General features: G+C 38.4%; 1 protein-coding gene across 2 annotated transcripts; it reads right to left on the bottom strand.

Annotated features, from left to right (window-relative positions):
- Window positions 1–2,858: 2,858 nt before the first annotated feature.
- Window positions 2,859–20,956, bottom strand: EBAG9 (estrogen receptor binding site associated antigen 9). 2 transcript variants are annotated; one of them, XM_053986754.1, is made up of 8 exons: window positions 20,795–20,956; window positions 14,904–15,078; window positions 13,930–14,027; window positions 10,513–10,591; window positions 10,132–10,290; window positions 8,361–8,468; window positions 7,249–7,340; window positions 2,859–3,390 (listed from the first exon to the last, which is right to left on the bottom strand). In XM_053986754.1, exons 3-8 carry the CDS (start codon window positions 14,010–14,012, stop codon window positions 3,270–3,272), a joined length of 642 nt encoding a protein of 213 aa, XP_053842729.1. In that variant the 5' UTR covers window positions 14,013–14,027; window positions 14,904–15,078; window positions 20,795–20,956; the 3' UTR covers window positions 2,859–3,269. The 2 variants fall into 2 exon arrangements, with proteins under 2 accessions (XP_053842729.1, XP_053842737.1); XM_053986762.1 differs by lacking the exon at window positions 14,904–15,078.
- Window positions 20,957–21,033: the final 77 nt, after the last annotated feature.

Genomic DNA, 21,033 nt, shown 5'->3' with positions numbered 1-21,033 from the left:
TCCCATCCTTTTATTATGAGTTTAGAAAATGCTCATACCCACACCCATACCCCACTGGAAACTCGTATCTCAAAACATGGAGGTGAGGAGGACATGCAGCTCATACATTATGGGTAAAATAGTGAACACTTGAATTTGGGCTTACAGCATAGGAACCAAATCAGCTTCTTCTTGGGCTGAAGGGATGCATGCTCATATCCCACTATACATTATATTTCTAATCCAGAGACAAAAAAAGCCTTTCTTTCATATTCAGCCTTAAGAGGTACCCAACATGCCCTGCTGCTGAAAATGTTGAGGCTCATTTGACCCCCTTCCCACCAGAGATTAATCTCTATCCTTCACAGAATTGTGTCAGGTTGGAAGCTGGTAATCCGGTCCAACCTCCCTTCTCCAGCAGGGAGCACATGGCACTGGATTGCATCCAGGCACTTCTGGAGTATCTTTAGAGGGGGAGACTACAACCTCTCTGGGCACATTCAGTGTTCCAGTGCACACTCAACTCAAGTAAGGAAGTTCTTCCTTATGTTGAGGTAGAACTAGCTGTGCCATCAATTTCTGCCTGTTCACTCTTTTCACTCTTCCTTATGTCCTTTTCACAAGGCTGTTCCCAACTCGTAATTACACATTTCTCGTTCCTTTCCCTGCAAATCAACTCTCTCTTAATCCCAAACTCCTGAAACACATTTAGCGCTATTTTACATATGCCCTATATAAGAAGTGAGAATTTTGCCCCACATTCCCTCAGACAAATCAATTCAGGACCTGGCAAGCATGAACAACTACAGCACAGTCAAGGAAAGGATTTTTCAGTTATCCTGGCAGGTCAATCCTCCACAGTCAAGAATATCAGAGAAAGCAATCAAGTCCAGCTTTCAGCCAAGAAAGAAAAAAATCACATGGCCAACAACTAAAATATGAATGAGAAAAGGAGGAGCATATGACAGCAGAAAGACAAGGAATGCACACAGGGGTATACAGGATCTTCAAGAAACTCAAACCAATGGAAAAGATAGTATCAGAGCAGCAGCCTCAGTAAGTTTAACAAAAGTGTTTTCTTATTTACAAAGATAAAAAAATCAAGATATAGGAAAAAGACAGAACTGATATTAATGCATGGGTTATCACCATTCAAGAGACTTCCTCCAAGAGCAGCATCCTCTCTACTGGCACCATGTCAACACAGGGCAGAGATAGGAGGAATATCTAGGGCAGCTGTGCTCAAGTTTGGCAGGTAGACGGAAGGAAGAACAGCAAAACAGTACGCAGCAAGAGGGAAAAGCAGTGCAAGAGGACTCCCAAGCAGAAGGTGGCAGAACTCAAGGGTTTTTAAAATGGCTGAAGGCTCAACGATCAAATGTGTTTTCATGATGTATTCAGGGGTTTTATTTGCAACTTAGTAACTGGTCCATCTGTTGTTATTTTTAAAAAATAGTATTGATTTACATATATTTTGTCTCAAAAATAGCAACAGTAATCACTATTTTTTTTAGAAAATGAGACAGCTTCCAATGAATTTCACTTTAAACAGGCAGTAGATAGCCAGTTTCCTTGCCCTGTGTCAGCAATAGTTAAAGAATTGTGAGTGGTAAGAGTGCTGTTAAAAGGAGAAACACAGATTTTATTAAAGCTTATTCATAAACTTTCTCATCTCCCATCCCTTGTCAGATACTTTGGAGGTGTGTAATAGGAGCAGACTTGCTTGCCATACTGCTGAAGTCTACACATGAAATAATCTGTTCTACTCCAGCCAGAAGACTTGTGCAGAAAACATGCATGGCACTGTTGGCTTCAAAATATATTTCAAAATTTAACATCTGAAAATTGCTGTCAAATCAGTTGAGCTGTGCAAGATTTGCACCTATATAAGTATACTTAACATTTTTAAAAAACTTTTCTCTGTGACTAAAGCCATGAAAATTAATTCTTACTGTCTTCTTTTCTCAATTACGTAGACTCTCAGCAAAATTTGTGCCAGAACCTACTAGAACTTAGTTACAAATTCTATTTTTGTAGGCAGGCAAGATCTAGTCACATCCCCCCCCCCCCCTTCCCATTATCTTAAAATTGACACTTCCTGTGCTGTCCCTAGATGAACAGGAAACAAGTCTCATGTGCAAAGTGTGCTGACTCATCTGTCATAAGGTAAGAAATCCATACAACCCACACAACAGAACCTGGAAAAAGCATTCACTGAAGCACTGGGCTGGATAAAGCACCTAGACCCTACCCCCCTCCCATACAGCTTTTTCCATCAGACATTGAACTTCACTAAAGCTCTGTTGCCTTCTACTGCACATTTACCATACACACTTCACCAGGGAAATTACAGAGTAAACACATAAAGTGTGCAAAAAATGGAGTTTGAAAAGTGTTTGTAATTGAACTGAGAATTTTCACACTAGCTTTATTAGCAGGAAGACACAATTTTTCTTCTCAATTATGCTAACTATGCAACAACTGTAAGGTGTGAGGATTCCTATCTATAGGAAGTATAAGAACTTCTACTAGAAATACAAATTTACCAATACAAGTAAATTATTAAAATGCTCCCTTATATTCACATCAGCCTTTGTAGGTTGCACCACTCCTGTGTAGTGATGCCACTGCAGGCAGTCATTGCAGTGTCACGTGTGAGTGGGAACACAGGAAGCTGCAAGTGACAAAGTGACAAGAAATCCACATTCAGTGTTCAGCTGGATAACCTACCAGGAGCACATTTTGAGTTGCAGGTCATCCATAAAAAGTTATTTTCTTCTACAAGAAAATATGATCTCCCATGGAGAACTTTCAAGTGTTTACAAATACTTTCATGAAAGAGCAAAAGCAGACTTTTTTATCAGGCAGGAAACAAAAGGTTCTTTAAAACTGTTTAATTACATGTTTCAGGTAAGCACAGACAATACAGGTAGATTTCCCACCACTCAATATTTACATTATTTTCTCTAGGCTTGAGCCGTTCATTAAGAGTGTTTTTCAATCAACATCCTTGTCAATCACTTTTGCTGCAAAGAAGGGTGCTGGAAAATAACTATTGCAGGAAACATTCCATCAAGGCATGATTTTCTGTGGGGCTTCTCTTCCTTACGAACTACGTACTAGTAGTTCAAGATATTTTGGGAAAATCCTGGCTTCCAAGATGACCTGAAGAATGCATTGAAACCAAGCAGTGTGTTGAAGTCCTATAAATAGTTAAATCAATACCAATACGTATGTTGTGGAGCTGAAATTCTCTTTTCACTGGCACTGCCATTGCTGCATGGCTTCTGTTAGGACAGTTTTACACCAATTTTGTTTTGTTCCTTTTTCATTAGCCTTTGTGCCTCTTTCTCCATTTTCTTTCGCTGCTGTTCTGCTGCTCTTTTTTCCCTTTCTGCTATCTTCTGTTGTCTGTAATTAAAGAAAACATGAATTGATAAATAACACACATGCAATTTTCAGCATGGTCATACCTCAAGTTCCTGTCAATACATAGGTTATTATAACTAATAAAAACAGAGCTTCAGTCTATTGCCATTAGGCTTAGACCCATCATTCTTTTACTATGCTGAAGTCCTTTTTTCAGATTAATCTAGGATTGTAGAATATTCTGAACTGGAACCCACAAGGAACATCAAAGTCCAACTCCTGGCCTGCACAGGACCATCCCCATGAATCACACCATATGCCTGAGAGTGTTGTTCAAACAGTTCTGGCAGGCTTAGTGCTGTGACCACTTCCCTGGTGAGCCTGTTCCAGTGATCACACTCTAGGTGAAGAACCTTTTCATAACATCCAACCAATCCAATCTAGTTTTAAGCAATAATATTTGTTCAATTATTCTGCAATTTAAAAGCCACTAGCTTCTCAAAGATTCAGAGTAAATGAATCAGTGAGAGTATAAGGACAGTTGTAAAGCCTAGAGCAGAAACTAAAAATCTATCTAATACTTTCAGCAGCAGCTCAAAAGTTTTGAGGTTTTGTTGGTGTGAGGGTTTTTTTGAGATTGTCACCCATTATTGTACATTCTACCTGACAGCTGACAGAGCTGTCAATCTAGCAATATGCAGAGTAATAATACTTGCCACATTACAGTGGCAGATTTTTGTATTTCCCACATCTCTGAACTGATGCAGAAGTGCTATGCACACCAGCCAATATAGAGACAGTAAAATTCCAAAAAGCCACATGGTGTTAATGCTGCTGTTCACGTGCAGTTCTGAAGGGAGGGATCGTGGCAGCTCCTGTTTCTTTCCCCAGGATGACCCGCAGGACACCGAGCTCCTGCACGCAACAGCGGTTCTGCGCCCTCTACAGTCTGGGATCCTGCACTCAGTCCTGCCCAGAGAGAGACCTTCACCTCGCCTCACACACAGCAACTGGCCAACAAAATACAAACAAGTAGCTGCTATAAACTAAAAATGTGTGAGCTTAACTGCTTCCACTGGGATAAAAACTGCATTGGTAATATAGTCTTGAGTTGTAGACAGGTATCTAAAATTTGCAGAAGAAACTAAGTTCCAACTAACTCAAGTTAACTGAAAATGCAGTTTATAATCCACTACATCAATTCATCACTGACTGGAAAATTTCAGTGCATCCCAGCCCAGAACCTGCTGGAAAATGGGGAAAAAAGAGACTACAGAAACTTCTCAGGCTCTGATAGCCTACTCTTCATCACTGTCTTTCTGCATGCCTTAATTCCAGGAAGAATATACTGACTTACTATATGTGCTCATTTCAACTGTTATGTTTATACATAAACTCACCAGAGAGGCCAAAGGATAGAGTCTTCACTGCTACTTAGGAGGACACAGCCCACTTCTGCATAACTGATCTCCACTCCATTACTACACAAAAATTATTCTGGTCTTACTGACCACCCAAAGGTACCAGACACAGCAGGCTAAGGGAGACCCTTACTTTTTCTGCACACTCATTTCATTCTCAAAAAGCACCACTGGAGGATAGTCAGTATTAACACTCTGGAACATTAGGGGGACTCTGTCCTCTATTTGGCAGTCTGAAATATTATACAAGATTTTTTCAAGTGTTACACTTATGCATTAAGTCACCAGAGTGGCCACAGTATCTTCAGATCATTTTGCAGACTTCTATCATTAAGAAGAGACTCCACAGCAGAGCCAGGCCTGTGCAGTACTATACTTAAGTTTAATGTTAAATGTCAGATGTTAAAGACACCAGTGATGTCTACTGCAAGAGAAACTAAATCCAGTCAGGATTTTTAATCAATATTGCTAAAAATCAGCCAGGACTCGACTCATTTACAGATAAACATTGTTATTTCTGTGTCATGAATAAAACAAAGGTTTTATGTCACTCAGCTGGGATACAGCTTACATAATGAACAGCTGTATTGAGGTAGCCAGCCATAGCTGGACAAGTGGTAAGCCACAGACAGCTGGAGTTCTAATTATGTTTTATCTGCTGGAAGTATTTAGACACACATCCCTTCTATAACAACTGGAGTTTGATACTTTTTAGTGAGGCCAAAAAGAAATCCTATGAGAAGTAACCATTTGAGTAGAACCCTTTCAACAGTAAAGATGGTAGGCTGAAATCTTTAGGATAGGTTCAACCAAATATCATGACACTTTGGAAAATTAAAAGTTTTTGGGAAACCCCACTGCTATCACCATGTAAGAGATCTCTCTTCCAAAGTATTCTAGAGCATGAACCTGACATTTGGCAAACAATATAACTTTGACCATCCTGGAAATGTTCACTGCACAAATTTTACACTCCAAGAATAAACTGGCATATGCATACACTAGGTAATTTTTAGTAGTTAATTCATATACGACAAACCCCTGCTTCAGAAAGTCTGAATACTACTTTTGATAGTCCTAAGACCATCTGTAATGGAATGTGGCAAGGATGAAGTAAATACAATGTAGCCTCTGCAGTAGCAAAAGTAGCTGTTTCATTTCTCCTTTAAAACAAAAAAACAAAGAGAAAAAAAAAGAGTTTTTCATTGTCTTTCATTTAAGTCTCAGCAGACTGCACTCTAGCTATTAGAGATCTTAATGAGTCTATAGATATTCTTTAGAGGAATAAGTACTATCCGTGGAACAAAAACAGCCCAAAAGCACATCTTTCATATCACAAAGCTTGTACTTCAGTACAAGACTTGAAACAGTAATCAAGTTAAAAAAAAAAAAAAAAAAAAAAAAAAAAGAAAAAAAAAAAGACAAGCAAGCTATTGACCAGAATGTACACATAGATACTAGATAAAGTTTACAAAAATATTTGCATTACAACCCTATTCTCACATGTTAAGCTGCTGCAAAGCAAGACTGACAGAGATAATAAATTGAATAAATTCTAATTATGATTAGCACATTGAAAATGAGCTACCTTCCCTCTTGTCTTATTCCACAGACTGAAAATGTAAATCTTTCAAAGCATTAAAATAAATACTTGATCAGATTAATCTTTTCTTTTCCTCACAATACCCATTTTCCTTAGAATGATTTTTGACTATATCATGTCTTTATTTCATATTATCACTAGTGGACCATGGAAACCATGTACTTGTGATTTAGTGAGTAGAATTACGATAGCCCAGGAAGCTAAAGCTATCTGAGGCTGGTTAACTGATGATGTAGCAAGCAATAAAGTTTGATACAACTGTAAGTCACTACCAGTTCAAATCACTGTGTATGATAAACTTAATTTGCATCTCTTTACCCTCCATACCCCTTAAAGGAAAGGAAAAAAAAACACAAACTGAATGGCTGAAGTATTCACACTAACTTTGTGCAAGACTTTGATTTTACATTCAGCCTTATCAGCTAGTTTAGTTAAGACAGAAAAGCCTAGCTCCTAAAGGGATTCCAAGCACATACTTATCACTTCACCTTCTATCCTGAACTATTTTTACCTTAAACACTGGTTGTGATACTTTTCATGAGGACATCAAGTGGTATTTTACTTAATAAAGTAATGTGATCTGAATATAATAAATTGTTGGGATTGGTGGAGCACCATTTTTTTAGCGCCTGCATGCACACGTGTTAATGTGTTGTTCCAGTGTTTCAGTGATTTTCAGATTTCCTCTATTATCTCATTTATTAAATTAAATCGATCCAAAATGTCTTCTGGTTACACAGAGATCAGATACATAAAAATATTTTGTTTTAAGAGGCATTTAACAATTCTTGGCACTTACTAGAAAGATGTCAAATAAACAAATGTGGTTCTTTTACATGTAAAACCTTTACATAGTGTTATATTACTTTCAATTACCTAAGAACTTCTTCTGCCTGCCAAGCAGCATCTTCCTCTTCTTCCCAGGCATTTGTATTTTCTTGCCAAGTATCCAAGTCTCCCAGTTCAGGCTGAAACAAAAGATAAGGTCTAAGCACATAGAAAAAATAGATAAAACACTGGTGTGACTGCCAGAATGGCTCCTGGATGACAGCAAAGTTTGCTTATCATTTATTTTTAACCTTAATGCTTCAGACTTACAGAAATATTTGAGGTATGGCAGTGCTTCTCATCTTATTGTCCATGCTTTTTTTCCTGCTATAATACTGAGTTTTTTCAGTTGTCAAAGGGTTTTTTGAACAAAGACAGGAAGGAAGTAATGGAGTGCATTTTTAGCAAGAGGAAGATAGATTGAGCAGATTTTATGAGTAGATAGTGTAAAAGATTTCTGGCAGTTGCATGAACAAACCAACACATACACCCACATTTTTATGTCCAGTATCAGCTGAGTGACACTTTTACTCACTGAAAGTCCTTTCCTGAACTATTTTCATAAAGGACAGTGCAGGGAGGTGGTATGACCATTCTGTACTGCTTCCTGCCTGTACCCTTTTGTGCACGATGTTTATCAAAAGAGAAACACTGTTAAAAAAGGCAAAGGGCAAGGGAGGGAGAGCATCTTCTGCTAACTGGCCAGGCTGTTAGGCAACTAGACAATTTTTTCAAAGGCTAAGAAGCAAACATTAGGAGACTGCTACATTACAATCCCTACAGAGAGGAAGGTAGAAGCAGAAGGTTAAAAACGGGTCCAAAACAATAAAGCAAAGGTAACTTAGAGGCTTTCAAAAAAGACTTCTACTCTTTTGTTAGTAACTTACTGTGTAAAATCCAAAACTTATAGTTCATTGCATTAGCAGATTTGCAATCCCATAAGTATATGGAAGCTTCATATCTTTTTATCACTGATCTGTCAAGTTTCTCAGCAGAATATATTGGACTGCTTCATTCTTCACTCAATTTTAAAACAATTTACATTATTCCCCAACTATTCCAATTACACCCCACAATGCACACCTTAGGCAGACTATTCCTTTCCCTAGAGAACATAATTTAACTGACAAATACAAGATCAATACCTAAAGCATACTTACAGATTGGTGAATAAAAGGAATATCTTGTGTGGCTGCTAATCTGCTAGAGAATCCTGTGTTTCCCTCTGGAATCCCAAAATTTAAAGGCTCTCGTTTTTTAATAACTATCTGAAAATATTCAAAAAAAAGGAACAGAAGAGTGGTACATCAAAGCACTGCAGAGATTTCTTGGTGATCATATAACTCTGTGCCCGTGAAGGTTCAGCTACACAACACCTCACTGTGTCTTAAGCCTGGCCAGGTTCTGAAAGCTGCACAGCCAAATGAACTTGTAAGTGAAAGATAAATGCAAAAGATAACTCCTCCTCCCCCCACTAACTTTTTCTTTAGCCACATAGAAACCTGTGACTGTATCAATACAGAGAATGGGCACAAAGAATCACAGATCAAATAGTCACATCTCCCAGTACTCATAAAAGCTACCAATTATGTGATATATTGCTTGGAGAAATCCTGCTTCTGTGTCAGATCACCTTAAGGTACTACTTTTGAGTGCTGTCTGCACAGCTGTACTGCACTGTAATGTCAGCTCTCTCAACTACTCCAGGAGTGTTTCTGTGCAGTTTCAACAGCTGCAAATTCTCTGTCAACAAAAACTAGTAAAGCTCTGTATTGGTTTGGCTGAAAAGCAGTGCTTTTCCCAAAACAATTACCAAGATCACATACCATTTTCACTTGTCTTGACCTCAAGACACAAACTTTGTTTAGCCTACTTTGAGCTTCTTCTGCTTCCCAATGAGGCAGATTCACAGTTCCACTGCCTGTATGCTTGTACCAATCCAAGAAAGGAAACAGGACTAGACAATCTTATTGAGCAACGACAGACTGTTATTTGACTGAGGTTCTATTTTCAAATAGATCAGTATAGATGAGTGACAACATGAGTAGACTGTACCTCAAATCTCAAGGTTTATATTGAGACATTCAGTGGAAATAAACACAAATTCACACTGAATGGTGTTAACTTGGCCAAGTTAAGAGGGATGTTCTTTACAGTGCTTGCAGTCATCCCTAGAGATATATTTAAACTAAACCCAGTGTACAGTACTCAAACAGCATGGATTCTTCCCCAGTTTTGTTCTGAACCTGAAGCTCATTCTATGAGGAAAAATGTCAGTAGATATAAAGGAGACATCTACTGCACATCCTCTCTGGTAACCTATTCCAATACTTGTGAGGTTTTTCCAATTGACTCTAGGACCAGTAAGTATCCAGCTAAAATATTTGCACATAGAAGCAAAACCTGCAATCATCAGATTTTAATCAGCATTTATTTACAACCTTGATGCTCCTGTAGAGATGCCCTCCTGTCTTGTCTCCATAGTAAAAATGGATATTTGAAGAACAAGCTATTTTGAAATATCAGTTCCCTAATTCCAGCCTCCCCAATATAACTTGGTGAAACAAATAACCAGTTTTCTGAAACAGCAGGGTTGCTCCCTCAGACTTCAAAAGAGCAAGACATTGAATGTCTTTGTTCAAATAAGGATATGAGCACAAATGACTAGAGGGTTCTCACATTATACTTCCCAGAACTCTAAGAGTATGAAACGATTCAGAAGTTTCCAATAACATGAAGACTAAAGATGGAAGCATGTGATAGCATCACAACTGTTAAGATCTCAAAGGTCTTAACATTAAACATGATAAACTACACACCAGCATCTATTCTCATTTACCAATAGCACCTTCTGTAAGTTGCCAATTTACTCGCTTTTATTTTAAAGCAAGGAAAGCCCTCCATAAGTATAGTTGAAAATGTAATACTTACTTTTTGAGTTTTTCTTATAGTTGGTGCCATATCTTTGAAATAATCAGGTTCCATTTGTTCCAAAGAATTTTGCTGAGCAGCCACATTACCATTGCCACCTTCAATCTTCACACTTGTAGGTGCATCTTCATCCCATGAAGACCAGTCTTCTACTTCAGGCTGAATGTAAGAATATGGTACAAGTTAGTATTATCTGCAAGTAAAAACTTGTCTTTTTATATCTTGCTAAGATATATACTTAATACTGTATCACATATTATTATATGTTTCATATATATCACATTATATTATATCTTTCTTGGATATATACCAATTCAATATTGTAGGGCATCTACAATCACCTTGTTAAGGGATTAAGTCACCTACCACTTTAACAATTACCTGCTTAGGAACAGATGAATAATCCACTGTGGTTGGCAAAGTTATTTGGTCTCCACTTAACTTTCGCCCTCTTCCAGACCTGAAAAAAAAATGTAGGATTCCTCCAAGCTCTGAAAACATGAGCACTAAGTTTAAAAAAAAAACACAAAAAAGCAAGTCTGAGAACAGCACTACTGAAAATAGTCATGGCTAAAACATTTAGTGCTTTCATTACCTTTGTATTAACTACTGTCAATAAGTCTGCTAAGCAAAGAAATTTCATCATGAATTGAAAGTTGTGTTCACAAGAATATCAAAGTGCAATTTACTTTTCTAATTGCAGTGAAATAAAGGAGAAATACTTCTAAGAAATAGAAAATGGACTAACTCATCTGCATAATTCAGTTACAATTTTTAGATTGTCAGTGCTTATGAAGCAAGTACTAGCGATCTATATTTGCCAAAGAACCATTTCTACTGTAAAATGAGAAATTTTTCTATTTGTCTTAAATTTAAAGCTATGTCTAACAAATAGCTTTCTGAGCTGCTTGATTTGGAAGCCCCTCTAAAGCTTTTTTCTTCAAAGTTTAAACAGAGGTAATGCAAGATTATGCAAGTCATCAGCTTCAATTCAACCCACGCTTCTACTTAGAGAATACTGTTTCAATGCATTTCAGCAACTATATAAAATAATTTTAATTGAAAACAACACTAATGCATTGCAAATAAACTACTTAGATATTTACTTCATGACAATGTTCAAAGATCAGAATAATAATTAAAATATTCCTAGCTGCATTCACTGTATTTTAACACCTTACAACACAAAATAATGCAATTCAGGCTCACACTTGTGTTTTCCACAAAGAATGTAAGTTCCTACAGCAAAATAGTCATGTAATTAACCTTTCTTACTACTGATGAGAATAAACTGGGAAATTTCAATTTCTAGTTTCTATCCATTAGTTTTAGTATTAGAGAACATACTACCAACTGACAAGCTAAACTGCTTGTAATAGCACCTCTGCTGTATGCTGGTGAGTGACTAGATATATTTTTTTCTACTCAAGACCAAACAAACACGGTCAGGTGCTATCATCATATTTTCAAGTTTTATATAAGTAACTCTACTCCCTTTATAAACTGTTCCTTTAAGTTGAAAAGCAACAGATTTTAGGGATAAAGGAAGGTGAAAACACTGTGCCCTCAAACACATTAGAGACTTCTGGTTGACAAGATTTACTTGACATCTCTAAAGGAAACACAAGCTTAGAAACATCCTTCTTCAGACCTCTACAACATACATGTCCTTAATACTATTTACATTTAATACTATTACAAACCATCACTTCTGCACTGACTTGCTCTACAAGACAAGCAAGCGGCTTGTAACAGACATTAATCAAGTCAAAATGGTTACAGCAAGAGGGCTGAAGGTAGGAGGAAAGAGCTTTTGTCACACAACATCAGAAAGGATATGGTACACAGAGCAGCACCAAGGAAGGCTACAGATCTCCACTTCCTCTAGGAAGGGAACAAGATGCTTATAGAAACAGCTGCTCCACAGCCATCATTAGATACTGATCACTGCTCTGCATGCCAAATGCCTCAAGAATGATTGGATTTGTTTCTCCTTACTAATAAGCAGCATCCAGATTTCTCAGTTGGAGATAATTAGAGATTTTAAATGGAAGGAAGTTTCATCTCTTTTTATATTTACATGTTTTATTTCCTGAAAACTGGATTCAGGCAGTCTGTTGTTTATCAAGAAAAGATTTAACTAAAAAAGGACTAGTACTGTATGTAAGCTCTATGCTGCCTAGAAAGTTGCACAATCTCTACAGGCACTTGTTCAAATGAAAACCTAATGTAAACTATGTAATCTATGTAAGTACTACCTCATATCCATTTAATTAAACTGCACGTTTAATTAAATCACATTTGCTGATTATTAGGCAGTGTTATATATGCAGGGGTGTATCACAGAAAAACAAAAGTTATCAAACTACACTTTGCAGATGACAGTGAACAGAAGAAACATCTGTAGTTAGTGGTCTGAATTAATGCAATCCAGTGACTTGCTTATGTGAAAGACTTAATTTTCATTTCTTCAACTAATTGTTATTAAGCAAATAAAGGGTTTTCTATTTTATGTACTCTGCAGCCATTTCAAGATCATAGGTCATTCAGAAGTTGGAAAAAAAAATGAAAATACTGTCACTACACTTAGAAAAAAAACCCAACTATCTGCTTACAAAAAATATCTTTACACTCAGAGAAATAAAGGATCCACATAATATAAAAGTTATGATCAACTCAGTGTTTTGACTTCTTTCAGAATTTGAACAGCAAATATTCTTAATTTAATTTGGAATTCAAATCACAGAACTAAGGTTGACATCTACGTAATTGTATGCAGCATTAAAATATATATTTTTAATGCTTCACTAGATCTGCAAGTGAATTTACCAACAAGTCAAGAGCTTCCTCTTATTCTTGGAATAAGTAAAGGTGAAGAGGAAATAAACAGTTATTTTGTGTCTACCACATCTTCTGCATATGCTTTAATCCTCACTGGAAAAGTAGTTGTCATCACACACAAAAAGAGACTACATTTCTCTAGATTGGTATTTGTTTATGTAAACAACATGCTGCAAAAGGGCAGGAAGTACAGCAGTTCATATGACAGCACAGTGCCAAGAATTGCCTCAGGTACTCTACTACTGTATTACTGAACTCTACTACTCCACATTAACCCTTGAGGGTTTTTAGTCTGCTTCTAAGTACTACACTGCAGCATTCATGAGTCTACAACTCAAAAGGACACCATGTATGACTTAAGAGTGTAAAAAATAAACCATTCTTCATCATTAAAAAGGAAAAAAAAAAACATTCCCTTGAACTTCAATCACTGTCCTCCAAACTTCTGAAAGAATCTTCAATATGCAGAAGAATCTGAAGTCTCAGGCAACTGTTTTTGACAAACAAGATGAGAATTGCCTACATTTGTAATGACAGCCTACTGATTGATGAGAGAGCGGATGCTCCCATTAACTGAATCTCTTAAAACACAAAGTATCACTTGCTAAGTACTTTTCAAAAATGTGCAGCACAGCTTTTCTTCAAGTTTGACACAGAATAGTTTTAAAAGCCATTTTAAAACCCTGTCATAGCTGTTTACAAAACCTCATTCAGCTACCATACAACAAAATACACTCACAAATGCTCTACATAGACTTTTGGAACTCTGAACAAATACACAAATTAAAGAATTAACTTGATTTAGTTTTCATCTGTGTTGATTGTTTTGCAATTAGTAAAATCAGAACTGGTAAAAGTGGTGGCTGGGTGCTGGGGGAAGGGCAGAAGTGCAAGAACCTGTAATTGAAAAACAGGGAAAAAAAAAAAAGGTAACCAAATTAAGTAAGACTTGTTTACCTGCATATTAACTTTTTAATGAAAGAAAGCACTGCTGCCAGGCAAGTACAGACTTTAAAGAGTCGAAACTGTGTTATGGCCATGGTAAGAAACCCTTCCTGTAAAAGAAAAAAAGTTAGATGCAGAGGATTATACAACTTTATACAGTACTTAAAGCCAATTACCTTAGTTGCTACTAAGTTAGGAGCATTCCGTGAAACTGTATTAATGCAAGGAAAGAGAACAGGTACCTGGAGCAAAGATGCTACCTCCCTACTATCAGGATATTTCACGGATGTAAATAATCCAAGTATCTAATATATATGGCCTTTAAAGAAACAGCACAAAATCACAGGTAGAGTCAAAGTTAAAGACACTCTTAAAGGGGAAGTGTAGGCAACCATCCGCAGTGCCTGAACACTGGCAATGCAAAACAGAATAATCATCAGAGAAAAGCTCTTTCTTGAGCATGTCATGCATATACAAATTATAGATCTAGTCATTAAGTGAAACTCCAAAATTAGCTGTTTAAATTTACCTTCCATTTTGATGGAAATGTGTGATGAGAACACTGCTAATTTTAGAACTAGTCTCACTGAAAAATCATCATCGAAGGAAGAGTGTTCATCCTGTGTGAACTACTGCACCAGCTAACCCACAGAGCTACTGATATTTCTATGCCTGACTGGATCATGATAGCAAACACAGAAAAGAAAAAATTCATCTTTGGCTGAGGCTATTCCTGTTTGTAGCTATTTTTTCAGTGACAGTTTGAAAATCTAGAGAATTTATATTCATCATATCACATCATACCAACATACCATGTTGAATAGCTACAGACTGACTCAGAAAAATCTGCTAGAACTGAAGGATCCCTTTTCTCTTCTATAGGTGAACATTTCAGAGTAAAGAATAAGAAGTTAGGCTTCACAAATAGCTTTTCATTATACACATCTACACTTGTAACAACATTTTCTGTTGCAAGTTTAACATACCTTCTGGTGAGAAGAGAAGGCAGCCCTGTGACATTTTCCTCAGGCCATGAGTATTCCATGGAAGGACAGCTTGATTTCAAATATGCTATGGCATTTAAATCACTTTTTATATTCCAGGCTTTAAGTTAGGAAGAGTCAGGAAGGTGGATGGTAGGTAGGCTGCTCCAATACTGTCCTGAGGATTTTATTAAAAAGGTACACAATGGGATTTGTGAGCTTCACGGAGCATAGATGTATTTTTATTGGTGCTCATTTGCTAAATAATGTAACTACTATTAAACACTATAGTAATACAGTACTGGAAATATTGCTTTACATATTGTCCAGGACAGGACTTTCTGCTACTGAAAAATCATCCAGAAGCTATTAAACAAACTGGCCCTTTAACTACAAAATGGAAGGCTTAGTAGTTACCACCAAATTACAGGCTGCACTACCAAGCTGTAGCTCAGGAGAAAGGCTTCATAGGACATGTATCACCTCTACTTCAACATTTGTGTTACCTTATTTAATTTCATGGGAGACTTAAAAATGTAGAGAACTTTACCCAAAGTTGGACTGGCTCTTCATCTAACAGAATTAGAAAGCAGTCAGTTCCCACAAAGAAGCAAGAACAGACATGGTCCGACATATTTAGCTTTTAGTTTAAAAGACTAGACCATCATTTCGTATTATGCTCAAGCACTTCCTTACCTTTCAGAATGAGCAATGTTGACAATATCTAGATGACAGAAGAATGCATCAGTCAAGAATTTGAATGATTAGGAAATAATGGAAGTTAGTGAAAGAAGAGTGAACAGTAATAAGATGGAAAGTTCTCTATCCTAAAGGGAGAAATTATCGCAAACTAACACTGAATTGGTGAAAGAAAATGTTTTTTTTAGGAGAGGCAGCTAGAAGTTATCTGCCTGGGATGTGAGTGAGGCATGAAGAGCACGTGACCTGCTGAAATGATTATAAAGGCACATCTTTTCTGAAATGAAGCTTGTTTAGAAGCTCACTCCACTCTACCAGAATTCACTCTTTTATCAGCTTAGTGGACAGGAGGGAAGGAGTAGAACAGTACTCAATATTAGCAAGAGTAAAGCTCTTTTCCCATGTTCAGGCTATCCAACTGTTACACTGGACAGTACAGACAGACCCTAAATTTAAAAACTCCTAGCTATTGACTGAGAAGGTTGTTTTAGGAAGCCACCAAAAACCTTTGCAGACTCTATATTAATTATGCCTAAAGTCAAGGAACTAGGAAGATTACTAAGTGCAAAACTAAAACCAGAACAATGTTCCAGTGTGTCAAATTGCATACTGTACTGAGTTCTCAATATAAAGTTAAACAATTGAATATTCCACAAGAACTCTGGCTTGCAGAGTCAGTGGACTTGTGAAGTCCACAAGAACTAATCACCAAAAGTTAATCCATTTCCCAGGTCATTCCCATATAAGAGTGGCTACACTTCCAGTATCACCAGTACGCCCATTTGGCAGAGTTCAACAGCTATCATTGTGTCCATGACAGCCAGATAACTTGCACCTCTCCACTTTCCATGTGTCAGGCAAAGATTTCAGAGTTACAATGAGACATATGGGCAGTTAACACATTTGTGATAGAGCTGCATTTCATTTCAGCTGAGCTAGAACTAGGCCCTTCAAAGGCTGGACTTGATGACCTTGGGGGTCTCTTCCAATCTTAGTGACTCTATGATTTAAGACAGTAAGTACTGTTTTGCCCAGCTCTTTTCTGAGCATTGATTGCAGTCTTCCCAGTTAAGCTCCCACACTGTCAACTCCCAGCTGTCAGATGCACAACCAGAGTTTTGTCAACAATAAGCTATCAGCTATAGTATTGTTAGCAATCATTTACCTTTAAAAAGAGCTTTCCTCAATACACCTGCTTTTTATACTGCTATTTATGATATGAAGCAGTATATATGTATGTATTTATTTAATGAATATTATTTTTTATAAATTAATTTAAAGCACAATCTTGAACCAATTATTGTCTCAAGGTAAGGACAAGTCAAGTATTTTCTGTTTTGTCTGAAACAGCACCTGAAATATGTGCATTGCTGCTCTAAGAACAGCACTACTGGAAAAGTTAAACGTTTGCTAAAGGTTTTGAGTTTTGTTTGGTGCCTTTTGGGGTTGGGTTCTTTTGTGCTTGGGAGTTTTTTTATGTTGATTAAATTTCTCAAGGTAAACCATTTTATATTCATAAGTAGTTGTATGAATACAGAGGTACACAGAACCCTAATTTTCCTCAGTTCACTGTGAACTTAATTCACACAATACCATTATACTAAACTTGTGAAGTGAAACAAGTTTTTCATCCTTTTCTTGTCCAATCTTTCTCATTGGAAAGAAGCACAGCCATGTACCTTCTCTTTCACCTGGGAAAAAATACTGAACAGTGTAATGGTAAATGGCAGGCCACAATGTTCTTTCTTTTCTTAAGCCTATCCTTGATAAACAATTCCAAAAGGAACCACAACTGTATCAGCAGTCAATTATAATACAGGATGACAGAGACATAATGCAAAGTTGCAATGCTACATCAAGAATCCTAAAACATTTCTTAACAGACAGAGGCAAATGTGAAACACTGGACTAAAATTCAGAAAATCTGGTAAGAGTTGTCTGCCAGCCTGGTACATCCTTCTGCATATCACACCTCATGCCTCAGCTTTCCCTTTATAAAATGGGATAGATTTTCTTCTCCCACTACTGGAATTGCTTTGTAACATGTATGAGACTTAGGGTCAAATGAACTTCCATTACAACAGATATAAACAAGCAAATAAATCTGGCCCTTCAAGACATGAATTCTAATCAATTTAATACTCATGGTCAACTCAAGAATTCTGTAACAGACACCAAATTTAGCTGGAGTTTGACTTGTGCATCTCATACTGCCTTCCACTGGTAAAAAGTTACAACAGGTGTTCACATAGAATATGAGCTCAGAAAGGACTAAAAGACAACAGCCATGAGATGTTAAACACTTTAGAACCAAGTCAGAAGAATGAGGAAACTTAAAACATTTTAGGGACCCATAAAGGAAATAGAACGGAGGGAAAGTTCAGAATTTTATTGAACGTTTTTACTCTGCTTACAGCTTGCAATGGTGGCCTTATTAGAACTCCTGATTTCACTGACAGTAGCCAGCATAGTCCACCGTCAGGTGGATTGGTTAACCAGCTATGGCGCAATAAGCAAGACTCTCACTGTTTATCATTGTACAATAAGCACACTGGCACCTGGAGAAACACTTCCTCTTTCATATCTAACTGTACACACAAATAACACTTAAACAGGATTTCTACAGACAGAGTCAATTCTAAAATAAAGTCACTTTGGGGCACTAAAATTATTTTAAAAACTTGTTCCCTGCTACTGAACTCATATTTTACTGTCACATCAGTTTTCTTTCACATCAGCTCACTTGTAACTCTGGAATGTAAACACAAACACACCTTGGGATTAGTGATTTCAGCCCATATTAAACACAGCTAGATAAATAACCAAATGATGATACCTAAAATAACTTGTCTGAAACTGAAAGGCTCCCCTCCAATTTACATAAGGAGACACAAAAAAAGCTTCACCCTCCTAAAGCAAAACAAGAAATTCATTTCCTAGTACTGAAGACTAACATGGCCTTTACATTTGTCAGCACCAAAAATCCATACTGGTTCAGTAGTGCTTTTGTGTTGTCACTAGAACAGCTGAAAAGACCCTAGCAAAGTTTCAGTGGTAAGGATAGAATTACTTAAAAGGGGATCTTGTACGAAGTTCTAGTAGAATGGCCACATCAAAGATCATAAGTAGGTTTATAGAGAGATGGAATTTTATTAAGATTAGTAGATAGAGAGAAAAAACCTGTTTTCAAGCACATAAACCCTCCTCCAAATCATGTATGTTACAAGACATAAAGACACTTTGTATATTAAAAAGACAAAGTAATGATTCAAGAATAGCTTTCAATCAGGTACTGAAAGACAAAACCAGCACTTCCTGCATTTCAATGACAACAACCATGACTCTGTAGCCTACTGAGAGGTTCCACTGCCCTCTTCCTGGTTGATTTGTTTGGTCTCTTGGTTTTTTCATCACTTTACACAGAAACATAATATTGGGAACACGTGTGTGGAGGGAAAAAAAATCTTGTCTTGACCACTGAGCTTGATAAATAGATACATTAAGTGGCACCATGACTGAATCCTAAAGCCATGCTATTATGGCATTAGAGAGAGAAGAAGAATGAAAAGGGAAGATCAGGAGGCATCTCCTCTATCTAACTGCAGGTAAGTGTTGTGGGATGTTTGTAAAGGTACTGTAGTTTCAATACTGATCTTCCAATTTTCACTGCAAATACCCTAACTAGGGAATTGAAGTAGCTGGGACAGAAGACAGCTCACTCACATTAATCATAGGCAGAGTGAAGTCATCAGAGGCACTCAAATCCAGAAAGAGATACTATCAAAAGCTGCAGAAGATACCAAAAGTCAAGGCAGAATGTCTGCTTCTCTAACTAAAGGCAGCAAAAACTGGTGACTGCTAGCAATTCCTGAGTTGGAATACTCTGATATACAACATACAGAGTTTCAACTCTTTTTTTTAAGATGTTACTCCCAGAGTCATAAAACTTCTGTAGTAATACCACCACATCTCACCCTTTCCTCTCCAAGAAACTGAATTTAGCTACAAACTCACTAATGTGAACTCCTGAAGCTTTCTGTTTCAAATTAGAATAAATTCTGCTCTTCAAGGCAGCATTAGTTAAGATAGAAAGTTTATGTCCACTAAATGATCAGCTATTCTTTGACAATTCCTTACCTATATATGCCACTGTCTTGTGAAAACCAGCACAAAGAATACAGCTTGAAGTAATGCACCACACTATAACTTCATTCACTTTGCAGCAAGTCTTTTAAATAATGCAGGAATTCATGTAACTCACTTCACAAAACTGAAATTCTCAGACACAGAACCACAGTTTAAGATACCAAAGTTTTCTGTAATTACACGCAATGCCAGAGACAACAAATTAACACACACTCCTTGTTACTACTACAAAATCATCTTGCAATGCCTGATGAGAACCAGCTATTTACAAACAATGACACTATAAGACGGCCTGAAGAAATCTCTGCAGTGCCCATGTGCATTTCCACAGAGCTATAAAGCTATAAATCATGTATGTTAACAAGCTATAAAGCAGCAAGCTATGCCATTTTTCATTAGATATGCAACTCAGGCACTTACACTGTGAATTCATTACCAAAAAGCAGTGCCATACTATTCTACTGACCAGCCGAGTCTTGAACATTATTAGAGACATCACCGAAGCCAAAGAGCAGTCCTTATTTTTCTGTGAGCTGTTAGAGATTCTTAAGTATTTAAAAGCGTGCTAAGAAGTTTTCACACTATGTGTTATTAAATGTGCCCGTCAGCGTGAATAGCAGGTAACCCCAAGCAATGCCGTCCCACCACAAGCTCTGACAGGACGTGTGCCCTCGCCCTTTCCCACAGGGTGCGAAGTCGCTCAGTCCTCAAACGCTGCCTATCGACTTGCTCGCCACTTCATGCTCTTCGCAGCCCATGAGATTCCCCCCACTTAGCCCGAGAAGGGGCCCGGACCGGCCGGGCAAAGGCCGCGGGCCTGGCGCTCCCGGCCGCCCGAGCAGCTCCGCCGCTGGGCGAGAGCCGCGGGGCGGCGGCCACAGCGCTGCGGGGCCGGGGTGCCCCGAGCGGAGCGGAGCGTGGCGGGGGCGCTGCCGCGGGAGAACCGCGCGGGCGGCTCTGCCCCGGGAGGGAAGGCGCCGAGACCGGGCCCCTGCCCAGCAAGGCGGAAGCGGCACCCGGCGGCGCAGGAACCGACCCTTCCCGCTCACCTGCCCCTGGGGGGAGGCCTCGCCGGGGGTCGCGGGGCTCCAGGGGCCGAGGCGGCCGCTCCCGCAGCCTCCGGCCGCCCCTCATCCAGAGCCGGGCCCGCGCCGCTCCGCCGCCGCCTCGCGCGCCGCCATCTCGGCCCCGTCACCCGGGAGACACGCCCGCCCCTTCCGGGCGCACCGCCTCCCGAGCGCTCCCTCCGCCCGCCCCGCTCGCGGGGCCGCGGGCACCGGGGCCGTCC

The sequence above is a fragment of the Vidua macroura genome, chromosome 1, assembly GCF_024509145.1.
Source record: "Vidua macroura isolate BioBank_ID:100142 chromosome 1, ASM2450914v1, whole genome shotgun sequence".
Taxonomy (NCBI): domain Eukaryota; kingdom Metazoa; phylum Chordata; class Aves; order Passeriformes; family Viduidae; genus Vidua; species Vidua macroura.
Note: the sequence above shows the minus strand (reverse complement) of the source record. Positions and strands in the feature narration are given on the sequence as shown.